General features: G+C 43.1%; 1 protein-coding gene across 3 annotated transcripts in view; it reads right to left on the bottom strand.

Moving 5' to 3' along the window:
* STAB2 (stabilin 2) overlaps positions 1-14,456 on the bottom strand; it is a 172,468-nt gene that overhangs the window by 41,190 nt on the left and 116,822 nt on the right. For all 3 annotated transcript variants that reach the window (XM_086401059.1, XM_086401060.1, XM_086401058.1), the window contains exons 42-50: positions 13,251-13,376; positions 12,588-12,661; positions 11,486-11,557; positions 9,517-9,636; positions 7,228-7,275; positions 6,132-6,215; positions 5,487-5,633; positions 4,121-4,261; positions 959-1,018 (exon numbers count right to left, since the gene is read on the bottom strand). In XM_086401059.1, coding sequence (XP_086257185.1) covers positions 959-1,018; positions 4,121-4,261; positions 5,487-5,633; positions 6,132-6,215; positions 7,228-7,275; positions 9,517-9,636; positions 11,486-11,557; positions 12,588-12,661; positions 13,251-13,376 — 872 coding nt within the window. The remainder of the gene's footprint in view (positions 1-958; positions 1,019-4,120; positions 4,262-5,486; positions 5,634-6,131; positions 6,216-7,227; positions 7,276-9,516; positions 9,637-11,485; positions 11,558-12,587; positions 12,662-13,250; positions 13,377-14,456) is intronic.

The raw sequence follows: 14,456 nt of genomic DNA, 5'->3' as shown, positions 1-14,456 counted from the left end.
ACAATATTGAGATACTTGTATATATTTAGAGGATTTCTAGATCACATAGACTCAAAAAAGAAATTGCCAGGTGACTGGCAAAGAATCATTTTGAGAATCTTCTACATTTTTTCTTCTACATCATATACATTTTTTCTTGTAGTTTTCCCAACGACCCTATGAAGTAAGCTTTATTATTCCCTCTTTTTGAGACCCAGAGAGACTTTTAACTTGCTACAAAAGCTTGTGTTCATGCAGACCTGATGCCCAGGGGTGGGGGCATTAGAAGGTTTAGGGAGTGGGTGGGTGGGCAAAGATACTGGTCTGTAACATCACTGGAGAGTCTTATTATGAGCACCTTCCAATCTCCTTTTCTAAACAGCTCCCCAGACAGTCTGAGCCCAAGACCCCTTTGGAAATTGCTGGTCTGCACAGAGGTTTGCAGTCTGTGCTATGGGGACCCCAGGGTTCTTAGAGAGCTCCTGAGACTGCTGGGGTAGGTGGTGGAGGAGGTCGTGGAAGAACCTGCTCCTTCCTGATTATTCTCTGAAATCTTTGAACAAGAAGTTTCTCTACACAATTCGTGGGACTTGTCTCTGAAGTCAGAAAAATGTGGTTTGAAATGTAATTTCTGCCTAACGGGCAGAGATTTCCCATCTTTGCCTTTCAGCTTTCCCCATCTCAGTGAAGGGGGTGATGATTCCAGACATGAAGCCCCTGTTTTAGGAATGGGCACATCCTAATTCCTTTCCCTCACTCTAGCCTCAAATACTTCAACTTCTAACTCAGCTAGGAAACATTTGGGGGATGGAGTGCAGAGTATGACTTTGTTCTCCAGAACACTAGACTTCCTTAAAACCGCACAGCAGCTGGCTAGTGCCGCAAACAAAAACTACATAACAAACAAAAAACTCTCCACAAACCAAACCTCTTTAGGTAGCTTACATCCCCCGAGGCAACTTTTCTCCTAGGCTTTTACCTGAATCAAGTTGCTAAATTTGCCGTAGCCGTGGTTCATGGCCACTGTCGTAAGATTTTGCTGCAAAGATAGTAAGAATGGGAATGAAACTTTTATTTGTACAGTTCACAAAGCACTTTAACAAAAGCTCAACTGAATAAAATGAGGGGAAGATAACATAGGAGACTCTGTAGGTTGTACGCCTGCCTTTCCGTAACACAGGGGCTGGATGGCTAAGCACTGCATTTTCTCAGACTGCCCCGCAGCTAGAGTCCCACATGTGATATGGCATCCCCCAAGCAGAAGTGCTTGTACAAAACTTATAGGTAGAAAGACACGACACGAGGAGGTGGTGGCTGCTAGCAGGGATATTAGATCTTCTGATGGTCACAGGGCTGGAGGCATCTGGTGTGCAGACTCTTGCTTCCTAGAGATGGGGCTGGAGACAGAGGGCACAGGCAGAGCTGGTTCTGGACAGCCCTCTGGGAAAGTCAGGTGTCCTCCCTTCACAAGTGTTCCCGGCTGCTTTGTCCCCAGCTGTGTAGTGTCTAAGGGAATATTTCATGCAAAGATAGGCTCGATAAAGGACAGAAATGGTATGGACCTAACAGAAGCAGAAGATATTTAGAAGAGATGGCAAGAATACACAGAAGAACTGTACAAAGAAGATCTTCATGACCCAGATAATCACGAGGGTGTGATCACTGACCTACAGCCAGACATCCTGGAATGTGAAGTCAAGTGGGCCTTAGGAAGCATCACTACGAACAAAGCTAGTGGAGGTGATAGAATTCCACTTGAGCTATTTCAAATCCTGAAAGATGATGCTGTGAAAGTGCTGCACTCAATATGCCAGCAAATCTGGAAAACTCAGCAGTGGCCATAGGACTGGAAAAGGTCAGTTTTCATTCCAATCCCAAAGAAAGGCAGTGCCAAAGAATGCTCAAACTACCGCACAGTGGTACTCATCTCACATGCTAGTAAAGTAATGCTCAAAATTCTCCAAGCCAGGCTTCAGCAATATGTGAACCGTGAACTTCCTGATGTTCAAGCTGGTTTTAGAAAAGGCAGAGGAACCAGAGATCAAATTGCCAACATCTGCTGGATCATGGAAAAAGCAAGAGAGTTCCAGAAAAACATCTATTTCTGCTTTATTGACTATGCCAAAGCCTTTGACTGTGAGGATCACAATAAACTGTGGAAAATTCTGAAAGAGATGGGAATACCACCTGATCTGCCTCTTGAGAAATTTGTATGCAGGTCAAGAAGCAACAGTTAGAAATGGACATGGAACAACAGACTGGTTCCAAATAGGAAAAGGAGTATGTCAAAGCTGTATATTGTCACCCTGCTTATTTAACTTCTATGCAGAGTACATCATGAGAAATACTGGGCTGGAAGAAGCACAAGCTGGAACCAAGATTGCCGGGAGAAATATCAATAACCTCAGATATGCAGATGACACCACCCTTATGGCAGAAAGTAAAGAGGAACTAAAAAGCCTCTTGATGAAAGTGAAAGTGGAAAGTGAAAAAGTTGGCTTAAAGCTCAACATTCAGAAAACGAAGATCATGGCATCCGGTCCCATCACTTCATGGGAAATAGATGGGGGAACAGTGGAAACAGCGTCAGACTTTATTTTTTTGGGCTCCAAAATCACAGATAGTGATTTTGCAGATGGTGCAAATGCAGATGGTGACTGCAGCCATGAAATTAAAAGACGCTTACTCCTTGGAAGGAAAGTTATGACTAACCTAGATAGAATATTCAAAAGAAGAGACATAACTTTGCCAACAAAGGTTCGTCTAGTCAAGGCTATGGTTTTTCCTGTGGTCATGTATGGATGTGAGAGTTGGACTGTGAAGAAGGCTGAGCACCGAAGAATTGATGCTTTGGAACTGTGGTGTTGGAGAAGACTCTTGAGAGTTCCTTGGACTGCAAGGAGATCCAACCAGTCCATTCTGAAGGAGATCAGCCCTGGGATTTCTTTGGAAGGAATGATGCTAAAGCTGAAACTCCAGTACTTTGGCCACCTCATGCGAAGAGTTGACTCATTGGAAAAGACTCTGATGCTGGGAGGGATTGGGGGCAGGAGGAGAAGGGACGACAGAGGATGAGATGGCTAGATGGCATCACTGACTCGATGGACGTGAGTCTGGGTGAACTCGGGAGTTGGTGATGGACAGGGAGGCCTGGCGTGCTGCAATTCATGGGGTCGCAAAGAGTCGGACATGACTGAGCAACTGAACTGAACTGAACTGAAGTGTGTAGTGTCTGAATCAGGCTCTATTGCTTTCCAAGAGATTTGGTGATATACTTAACATCTTTAGAAACTCCTTTTTATTTAAATGAGATACAGTGGATTCAGCTGTCTGCAATGAAGAACCCAACACTAATAAGTAACAAAAAAGTTGAAAGTGTCTTTTCTGTCCATTGAGAAGATGTTTTACTCCTGGTTTAGTTTTAATGGTATCTGTCCGTCTATCTGTCTATCTACCTACGTGCCTACCTACCTGTGGATCATCTATCATTTCTCTCATCATCGTTATCATCCATCTATGTAATTTCTCCATCTTCCAAATCTATGCACAACCTGCCCTTGTGGAAACTAAAGAATAATTTACAAAAGCCATTCAACTATTTACTTTCACCTATTTACTTCTTACTAGGAATAGTATTTCTTATGGGCTTCTCAGGTGACTCTACTGGTAAAGAACCTGCCTGACAATGCAGGAGACATAAGAGACTCAGACTCGATTCCTGGTATGAGAAGATCCCCTGGAGGAGGGCATGGCAACCCACTCCAGAATTCTTGCCTGGAGAATCCCATGGACAGAGGAGCCTGGCGGGCTACAGTCCATAGCGTCACAAAGAGTCGGATATGACTGAAGCGACTTAGCGTGCACGCAAGAACAGTATTAATGAGGTTTTGTTTTTTTGGGGGTAGCATGACATGTGGCTTGTGGGATCTTATTTCTGACTAGGGATCGAAACCAGCATCTCCCGTGCAGAGTCTTAACCACTAAACTGCCAGGGAAGCCCCAGTGAGGTTTTTAATAGTAACTTGAGATTGAAGCAGCAAAATTTAACTGTCTTGAACAATGCCTCAAAAGCAGAATTGAGATAATAAATTACATCTTGTGAGTCACTCCATGCTAAGAGTCTGACAATGAGTTCACCCACCAGAATCATTCCAGAGGCATCTTTAGGGGTGATAAGCAAGTTTTGGGGAGACAGCAGTTTGTCTATGACGTGGATGATTCCATTTGTACAGATGATATCACTGGATATGATCCTGGCTTTATTATTTATCAATACCATGTCCTGAAATCAACCAAAAAAGAAAAAAGAGGAAATGAGCACATAGAGAAATAGACACAAAATCACTTCTTCCAAAATATTCTGTGAACATATTAAATCATCATGAAAGTGAATGTTCAAGTAGAGCTGTGAGCAAAATCTGAAGATCCAAATTACTTAAGCATATGTCAAGAATATAATTTTCACCTGGAGAAGTTAATAGCAAATAATCTCCAATACTTTGGCTACCTGATGTGAAGAGCCAACTCATTGGAAAAGACCCTGATGCTGGGAAAGATGGAGGGCAGGAAGAGAAGTGGGCGACAGGGGATGAGATGGTTGGATGGCATCACCAACTCAATGGACATGAGTCTGAGCAAACTCTGGGAGACAGTGAAGGACAGGGAAGCCTGGCATGCTGCAGTCCATGGGGTTGCAAAGAGTCAGACACAACTCAGCGATTGAACAATTAACCAGAACAGTTATTTCACTGCGATTCTCCAATATGAAATAATAAGCTGATCAAAATTGCCTTCTCTTTCATATGTCTTCTCTAGCAACCCCCCTTCTGACCCCACCAGACACTTTCCTCCTTTGTCATGAATTCCACAGTCACCATGTGTTTCTTTTTGAGGTGAGGGAAGGCATCAGCTTGGTCAAGGCTTTGAACAAAAGCTTTCATCCCTCCCCAGCTATTGCTGAAAGCAGTTCTCTTGACCACCTGAAGCTGCCTTGCCTCTGAGTTTCAATTCCAGCTCTAATATTAATATTAATATTTACTTGCTGTGTGATCTTGGAAAAGCTACTTAACCTGAGTTCAGTTTCCTAATTTTTAAATTGAGGAAAATAATAATATCTACATTATGGGGATTAAATCAGTTAGTACATATCCCTGGTGGCTCAGGGATAAAGAATCTGCCTGCAATGCAGGAGTCATAGGAGACACAGGTTTGATTCTTGGGTGGGAAGATCCCCTGGAGGAGGGCATGGCAACCCACTCCAGTATTGTTGCCTGGAAAATCGCATGGACAGGAGTTTGGCAGGTTACAGTCCATGTGTCTCAAAGAGTTGGACATGACTGAAGTGACTTAGCACACACACATCAGACACTTAGGATAGTAGCCGGGATAGAGCAGTCATTCCCGCGTGTGTTAGTTGTTATTATTATTATTACTCTTACTGCTCTAAGGAAGAGGAAAGAGAGAGGGCCCAAGGAAAATGAGCACCTTCCTGAAGTGGCTTCTCCTACCTGAGACACGGAGATGACAAGTGACTCCCCTTGGAGAGAAGTAGCATTTGGGGTCAATTTCAGGTTTTCCAGAAGAAGCTGGTGGCAGGCGATCACGTGATACCGAAGAATCTGGGGCATCAGGCCCCCTTTGTCCCAGTCCTTAATCTGCAATAGATCCGAGGGTTCCAGCCAGAGCTAGCAGCCCTCTGGTTGGAAACATTCAATAAATGCTTGCTACATTATTACATATTAATGGATAATCCAGTATGAAGAGTCCAAGTGAATGTTAGATAGTAAAGGCTCTGATAAATTCTGCAAGAAAAGAACCTATTTATATCCCATTAATCTAGCATTCCCTTTTTTTTTTTTTTTTTTGAGGGGTGTCTATCAGGGTTTAAATTATTTAAGAATGGTTGGTCTTTCCCAACCTCCTACCCTACTTAGGGATGTCCTCTAGAAGTCTATGCTAGTGGTGACCCCAAATCCACTTAAATGATGGGGCTTCCCACACTGACAGGCAACCCCTTTCATTGGTGGTCACCTCCAGCTGATTCTAAATCTCCTGTTTAGAAATGTCTTTCGTGTTGGTTCCAGGGTGATGCCCAAAGACTATGTTCCAGTCCCAAAGCTCTTCTACCTACCTGCCTCTAGCTTCGTGCTTACCTGGGGTTCCTCATCAAAGGCTGCAGATAAAGGTGCCAGGATGGTGAAGGGGCCAGGGCCAACCAGGTCTCGCACAGAATGTTCCTGTGGGGAAGGCAGGTGGGGGCCACATGCCATGTATTGGGTTGGCCAAAAAGTTCGTTCAAACTTTTTTGTACCGTCGTATGGGAAAACCCAAATGAACTTTTTGGCCAACCCAATACATAACGTAAGTAAAGGCAGGGGCTCAGACAAATAATGGAGAGAGAGTACATGATGGCAGAGGGGAGAGAAAAACCAAAAGGGGAGACTCGTGTTTCATTTAGCCTTAGATTCAGAATCACCCACTTCCTTAGGCATGGAAATAATGTTTATTTTTATCTGGTTGTAGAATGACATATGTTGACTGGTATGAAAGATTTGAAAATATAGTATAAAAAAGAAAATAACTACCCATAATCCCACCACCTAGAAAGATCTCTGTTATTTCCAGATAACTTTTTGCCAGTGTGTCTCTTTCACACACTAAATGTTTTCTATGGTTGAGATAAGAATGCAAATGTTAAGTAATAGGACAATTTACTCAACTGTTCTATGTTCTTGCCAAGGTTAAGGACCTATGGTTACTTATATTTTCTTCTAGATTTTAATCTAGATTTTTAAAAAAATAATTTGATTTATTTTAATTGGAGGCTAGTGAAACCAATACAATATTGTAAAGTAATTAGATTTTACTCTTCTAGATTTTTATTCTTTTTCTTCAGTATCTCTGGACTGTATTCTGATGTAAGATTTAACTTAATATTTTCACCCAAAGAGTTAGCTGATTGCCCCAGTAATGCTTCTTGTCTAAACGGGTTGGATGGCAGTTTTTTCATAAAATACATTCTCACATGTGCAACGGGCAAGGGCAACCATTACTCCACTTGTATGCTGCCCACCTGGGGCCTGAGAAGTTCACAGATGACCAACACAGAGAGTACTGCAGAAATGTAGGTTCCAGGACTGTCTTCTATCTTTACCTACTCCAGAGGTTACAGATTTAACTCATATCTTTAACCCATATCAGGGGTTTGAGACCCAATTCTTCTAGTTAGACATACATATGCATTCTTACCAGCAACTGGAAGTAAAACTGAGATGTTTTTGGATTCTTGGGAAGCTCCTGGAAACAAAGACAAAAAGGTCCACTTAATGGCTCTGAATTAAACACAAGAACAATATAGGGTTATCACAGGGCAATTTCTCCAAGATTGAGAGAATCTACTATCTTTTTAGAGCTTAACAGGTGGCTCAGTGGTAAAGACTTTGCCTGCCAATACAGGAGATGTGAGTTCGATCCCTGGGTTGGGAAGATACCTTGGAGTAGGAAATGACAACCTACTTCAGTATTCTTGCCTGGGAAATCCCATGAACAGAGGAGCCTGCTTATGGGTTACGGTCCATGGGGTCGCAAAGAGTCTGACATAACTGAGTGACTGAGCACGCATGAATACACTGCCATGGCAGGCTTCTTAAACAAGTCTCATCTGTAGGCTCACGACTGATGTTCAGAATGACGATGCGGATATACCGTGAGCTCTAAAAGCTTCCTGGAGTCACCATCTGATTTACCTTGGAAAGGTTCAGCCATTTATAAAAGTACCTGAGCTTTAAGAGCATTTTTGCAAGTTCAAGTATTTAAAAAATCTTTCATAGGTTTATGGAAGATTTATTTTCTCTACTAACAAGAATATTTCAATCAGCCAGAATGCTCTGGTCCCTCTTTAAACCAAATAATAGGATGTTCACTTTATAATAGGTAGAAATCTACAGGTATCACATCCAAGCATCTCTCTACCAAGTACAGACGTTCAGGTGTGTTCACACGCACACACACACCAACAACAGCCTACATCATGGCCATGTCTTTGAGTTACTATGTACTCTGTGCCTGCTACACACGTTGTCTCATTGAAATCGTATAACAACTTGCTTGGAATGCTACCATTATTTTCTTTTAAAGGCTAGAAAACAGATATATCACAAAGAGATGATATAATCTGCCTAAAGTCACATTACCATAATAACTGGCTGAGCTGAATTCATACCCAGGCATTTTCTGACTTGAGAACTGTTAATCTGAATCACTGCATGCCAGATCAAGTGAATTCTCATGGGAAGATAAAATTTCCATGTTTTATAGTTTTGTTTGTTTGTTTTACATTTTGGCCATGCTGTGTGGACATGGAACATGTAGAACTGGACATGGAACATGTAGAACTGGACATGGAACAACAGACTGGTTCCAAACTGGGAAAGGAGTACATCAAGCCTATATATTGTCACCCTGCTTATTTAACTTTTATGCAGAGTACATCATGAGAAATGGTGGGCTGGATGAAGAACAAGTTGGAATCAAGATTGCCGGGAGAAATATCAATAACCTCAGATACGCAGATGACACCACTCTTATGGCAGAAAGTGGAGAGGAACTAAAAACCTCTTGATGAAAGTGAAAGAGGAGAGTGAAAAAGTTGGCTTCAAGCTCAACATTCAGAAAACTAAGATCATGGCATCTGGTCACATTACTTCATGGCAAATAGATGGGGAAACAATGAAAACAGTGACAGACTTTATTTTTTGGGCTCCAAAATCACTGCAGATGGTGATTGCAGCCATGAAATTAAAAAACGCTTGCTCCTTGGAAGAAAAGTTATGATCAATCTATACAGCGTATTAAAAAGCAGAGACATTACTTTTGCCAACAAAGGTCCGCCTAGTCAAAGCTATGGTTTTTCCAGTAGTCATGTATGGATATGAGAGTTGGACTATAAGGAAAGCTGAGCACTGAAGAATTGATGCTTTTGAACTGTGGTGTTGAAGAAGACTGTTGAGAGTCCCTTGGACTGCAAGGAGATCCAGCCAGTCCATTCTAAAGGAAATCAGTCCTGAATACTCATTGGAAGGACTGATGCTCAAACTCCAATACTTTGGCCACCTGATGCAAAGAACTGACTCATTGGGAAAGACCCTGATGCTGGGAAAGATTGAAGGCAGGAGGAGACAGAGGATGAGATGGTTGGATGGCATCACTGACTCAATGGACAAGTTTGAATAAACTCCAGGAGTTGGTGATGGACAGGAAGGCCTGGCGTGCTGCAGCCCATGGGGTTGCAAAGAGTCAGACATGACTGAATGACTGAACTGAACTGTGTGGCATGTGTGATCTTAGTTCCCAGACCAGGGATCAAACCCTTTGATGGAAGTGCAAAGTCTTAATCACTAGACCTCCAGGTCCCTCCAGGGACCTCCCTCACATTTTAGTTTTATATGGAACAAAACTCTTGCACCCTTCTCAGTGCCTTAGATTCTTCACACAAGGAGGAAAGTAGAGTTCACTTTACAGAAACATGCCTTGCGTTACCTGATGGATGTTGCCACGGCAGGTAAACCCATCCCCAACGTAGTCTGGTTTGCAAGTACAAGTCCTTTCGTCTTGTCCAGTGTGGTTGCAGATAGCAAATTCACTACAGCCGCCATTATTCTGGTAAAATTTCCAAGGAGTTGGGGATAGGAATCAGACCAGTTAGCTTGCCAGCCCTGCCAATGCTCACAAAGCAATTCTGTATTGACATTCACTTTTTGTCTTACTCTCTGACTGGTTTCTTTTGAACTGTGGTATTGGAGAAGACTCTTGAGAGTCCCTTGGACAGCAAGGAGATCAAACCAATCAATCCTAAGGGAAATCAGTCCTGAATATTCATTGGGAGGACTGATGCTGAAGCTCTAATAGTTTGGCCACCTGATGCGAAGAACTGACTCATTGGAAAAGAGACCCTGATGCTGGGAAAGATTGAAGGCAGGAGAAGGGGACAACAGAGGATGAGATGGTTGGATGGCATCACCAACTCGACAGACATGAGTCTGAGTAAGCTCTGGGAGTTGGTGATGGACAGGGAAGCCTGGCGTGCTGCAGTCCATGGAGTCGCAAAGAGTTGAACACAACTGAGTGACTGAACTGAACTGACTGGTTTGCATTATTTGCTCTTTTCCTGAATTTGTGTTCCATCTCCCTAAAGTTGTAAGAGTCATCCTACTCACCCAGCCTTACACAGGCATACCTCATTTTACTGAACTTTGCAGGTACTGTGATTTTTACAGATTGGAAGTTTGTGATGACTTTGTGTTGTTGGATGATGGTTAGCAATGTTTAGTAATGAAGTATTTTTTTAATTAAGGTATGTATTGGGTTTGCCAAAAAGTTCGTTTGGGCTTTTCCATAAGATGTCACAAGTGAATCCTAATGAACTTTCTGGGCAACCCAATACATTATTTATTTATTTAACTCTTACTGTCTTCTTTTTAAAATTGAAGTATGGTTGGCTTACATACATTGTATTTTTTTAGACATAATGTTATTGCATACTTAACAGATCTCAATATAGTATAAATATAACTTTTTATGTATTGGGACACCAAAAATTCTTGTGACTTGCTTTATTGTAATAGCCACTGTATTTTGGTGGTGGAACCGAAGCCACAATGTCTCTGAGGTGTGCCCATATCTCAAGATGGCAAGTCCATCCCAGCAGATCTCCAGCCCTGAAGAGATCAGTCCAGAGTTGCCAAATGGGAAGTTTATCAGCACCCGGCAGTTAACTAGGAAGGCATCAATCTTGTTTGACACTTCTCAGCTAAAGGCTAAACTCTAATCCATCATAGCAAAGTAATAGTCACCAGCCAGAAGGTAGTTGGTGTAAAATAGACAGACCATCATGGGGGACAGTAGGGACCTCGTCTGGAGAGAAAGGGCTTTAATTATGGAGTATCTGTGCTGTTTTCATGCTTGCAGGAGACTCTCAGGTGGGCAGAGATATGGATGAGGAGGGAAGGTGTATGAACTGGGCCTCTGCTGGGGATCAGAGCCTCGTGGAGGAACAAGCACGAGAAGTGGCCAAGGGTGTGACCTGTGAGTCAGACAGACAGGGGTTCAAGTTCTGACTCTGCCATGTGCTTGTTCTGTGACCAGGGCCAGAGACCCATTCTCCTCCTGCTCTGGGGTGGGTTCAATTATGTCCTCCCCAAAGCTATGTCTACATCCTAAGCCCTGATCTCTGTGAATGGGACCTTATTTAGAAAAACAGTCTTTGCAGATGCAATGAAGGATCTCGGAGATGCGATGTCTTAGATTAATCAGGGGGTCTTAAGTCTGCTAGTGTCCTCACTGGAAGAGGAGATCCAGACACAGAGGTGAGGTCACATGAAGACGGAGGCAGAGACTGCAGTGTCTCCAACTCTGCAACTGGGACATGAGGAAGAAATGGCCCAGAAGCAGCTCTGATGGAGGCCACCTCAACACCACACCCTAGATGCAGGGAGGGGGCGGTACTCACGGTCAAGCAGACGTTGATGAGGGTGCAGACTTTCCCATCTCCAGTGTACTTCGGCAAACAGTTACAGACGGCCTGTCCAGGAAGAAGGCAGAATGGGGCATTTCACAGTCAGGTCCTGCTGGCTCTCACTCCATCATCATCTGTCCAGTTTCTGATGCACAGTTTCCCGCTTGCTCACAGTTTGACAGGGACCGAGGGAGGCAGAGTCCGGGTTCCTGAGCCTCCAGCTTCCCTACCCAGTCTTTTCGCCCCTCAACCCCTCCCCTCCTTTATGTGGAGTCCTCACATGCTCCCACCCCACCTAACCTCTCCCTAGGAAGGCAATGCCTTGGCCACAGCGCTGGGGAGTATGTGACCAAGAGAGGGCTTAAAACCGTTATCTTCTGCTGTTGTACATGTATTTCAGAGGCTCAAGCCCAAGAAAAATGGTAAGATTCTGGGCATCAGAAAGCTGAAAGAAAGGAGAGCGTGGCTGGAGACCTTCATGTTTCTGGAGCCATGTGGTGTTTGCACATGCCCACTTCTTCCCACTGCGCTGTGCTGTGTTAGTCGCTCAGTCGTGTCCGACTCTTTGTGACCCCATGGACTATAGCCCATCAGGCTCCTCTGTCCATGGGGATTCTCTAGGCAAGAATACTGGAGTGGGTTGCCAAGCCCTCCTTCAGGGGATCTTCCCAACCCAGGGACTGAACTCAGGTCTCCCACATTGCAGGCAGATTCTTTACCATCTGAGCTACCAGGGAAGCCCAAGAATACTGGAGTGGGTAGTCTAACCCTTCTCCAGGGGATCTTCCTGACCCAGGAATTGAACCGGGGTCTCCTGCATTGCAGGTGGATTTTTTACCAGCTGAGCTACCAGGGAAGCCCCACTTTAGGAAAGGCCTTTTTCCCATGAACCCTTTGTTCCCTGCTCCTCCTACCTTCCTCCTCTTTTCAAAACAACCATCTCTAGGGGAATTGTTTCAGAATTCCCTCTAATGTATTTATTTCATCCTGTTGCTCCCTAGAGGTCTGTTCTCAGCCCCTCTCCCTCAGTCCTGGGTCTGTATCTGCAGGAATTGGCTCCTAGGAAAATGTAACCCCCCAGAGAGGCAGAGCTCACCTGGTTGGGTCCCGTCTGTGTGCACTCTGCATGCCTGTGGCAGCCACCATGGTTCTCCAAGCAGGGGTTGATCTCTTTAAAACAAAAATCCCACACCTGGCATGAGAATTGAGCCTTATTTTTAAGTAAAGGCATCTCGATGGATCCAACCAAGCAGAGCAGGTGTCAAAGCATGAGTCGGTTTTCTTGGCAACTCTGTGGCTGAAAGAACCCAACAGGGAGGGTGCTGGCTGTGGTTTCTCAAAACTGACTCCTCTGGGACGGGACTGTGCCAGCAGAGGCGTATCTGCAGGCTTGACTCTGTCCCTCTATTGAATGAATATGAGTGTTTGCAGCCAAGAACTTGAAATAATAGAATTTTGGAGTCTAATTCAGCATGTTATGAATGAAGAGACGTAGGAATTAAAAAAAAAAAAAACACATTTATAACCATCACAGTGTAATTTGCTCAGAGAAGAATCATCAGTAGATGCTCAATTTAGGAGGACATTTTGATGGGAAGCAGGATGTTTGCTTGGTGTGAAAGCATTTCCTATCCAATTGCTTATAAGCAGCCAAGGGAAAACAAGTAAATGGAAAACAAGTGGAAGGATCAGACAGCACCTTGACTGAGGGGTCAAAACTAAAGGCAGTTGGAAATTGCAGGTGAGAGGTGGTACCTACCTATGCACACGATGCCATCGCCAGTATAGCCTGCCTTGCACACACACACCCGGCTTCCTGGGGTGGTTCTTTTACAGACAGCCTTGGCAGAGCAACCTCCATTGCTGATCTCACAGGCATTGATTGCTATAGAAGAGAAAGATGACAAAGAGCAGTAGAGGAGGAGGGGGAAAATTGATGTGTTTTTACTTGAGTGATTGAGAAATAGAAGTTACTTCAAAACGGCAGGCATTGGATTAAATATAGATAATTCAAAAGAATGCAAAGCACTAGATGTCACTGGTGAATTCTACCAAACATTTAATAAATACCAAAATTTCACATGCTCTCCTAAAAACTGAAAGAGGAGGGAAGACTCTCAACTCATTCTATGAGACCAGTATTACTCTGATACCAAAACCAGGAAAAGCTATCACAAAACAACTATAGACTAATATCCTTCATGAATATAGATTCAATATCCTCAAGAAAATACTTGCAGGTCAAATTTAGAAATATATAAACGTGATTACATACTATAAGAAAGAGGTACTAATATAGGAATACAAGATTGTTTAACAACCCCCAAGTCAATTAATGTAATAGAGCACAGCAACAGAATGAAAGACAAAAACACAATCATCCTAGTATAAGGAGCGAAGCCTTTTGTCCAAATTCAATATCGTTAATGATAAAAACACTGAATAGACTAGGAATAGAAGGCAACTTCCTTAACCTGATAGAGGACATTTTTCACTTATGAAAAACCCACACCTAAGATTGTGCTTAATGATGGCAGACCAAATGCTTTCTCCATGATTAGGAATAAGGCAAGTAGGTCTGCTTTTACCACTTCTGTTCAACACTGTGTTGAATGAAGGTTCTGGTCAGGGCAATTAGGCAAGAAAGAAATAAAAGGCATTCAGATTAGAAAATATGTAAAGGCATTTCTATTTGCAGATAACATGATGTGCTATGGAAAATCCTGAAGAATCCACTAAAAAGAATTAGAGTGAATCATTGAATTCAACAATGTTGTAGGCCACAGGATCAACAGTCAAAAATCAATTGTACTTCTAGACCATAGCAATGAGCAAACTGAAAATGAAATTAAGAAAACAAGTCCACTTACAATAGCATCAAAAGATGGACTCCATTAACAAATTGTAAAACACTCTGAAATCTGCAAACATTGTGGAAAGAAATAAAAGATGACCTAAATAATAG

Source organism: Bos grunniens, chromosome 5 (assembly GCF_055505025.1).
Source record: "Bos grunniens cultivar Pamir isolate PY7600 chromosome 5, Bosgru_T2T1.0, whole genome shotgun sequence".
Taxonomy (NCBI): Eukaryota; Metazoa; Chordata; class Mammalia; order Artiodactyla; family Bovidae; genus Bos; species Bos grunniens.
This window is presented reverse-complemented; position numbering and strand designations above follow the sequence as displayed.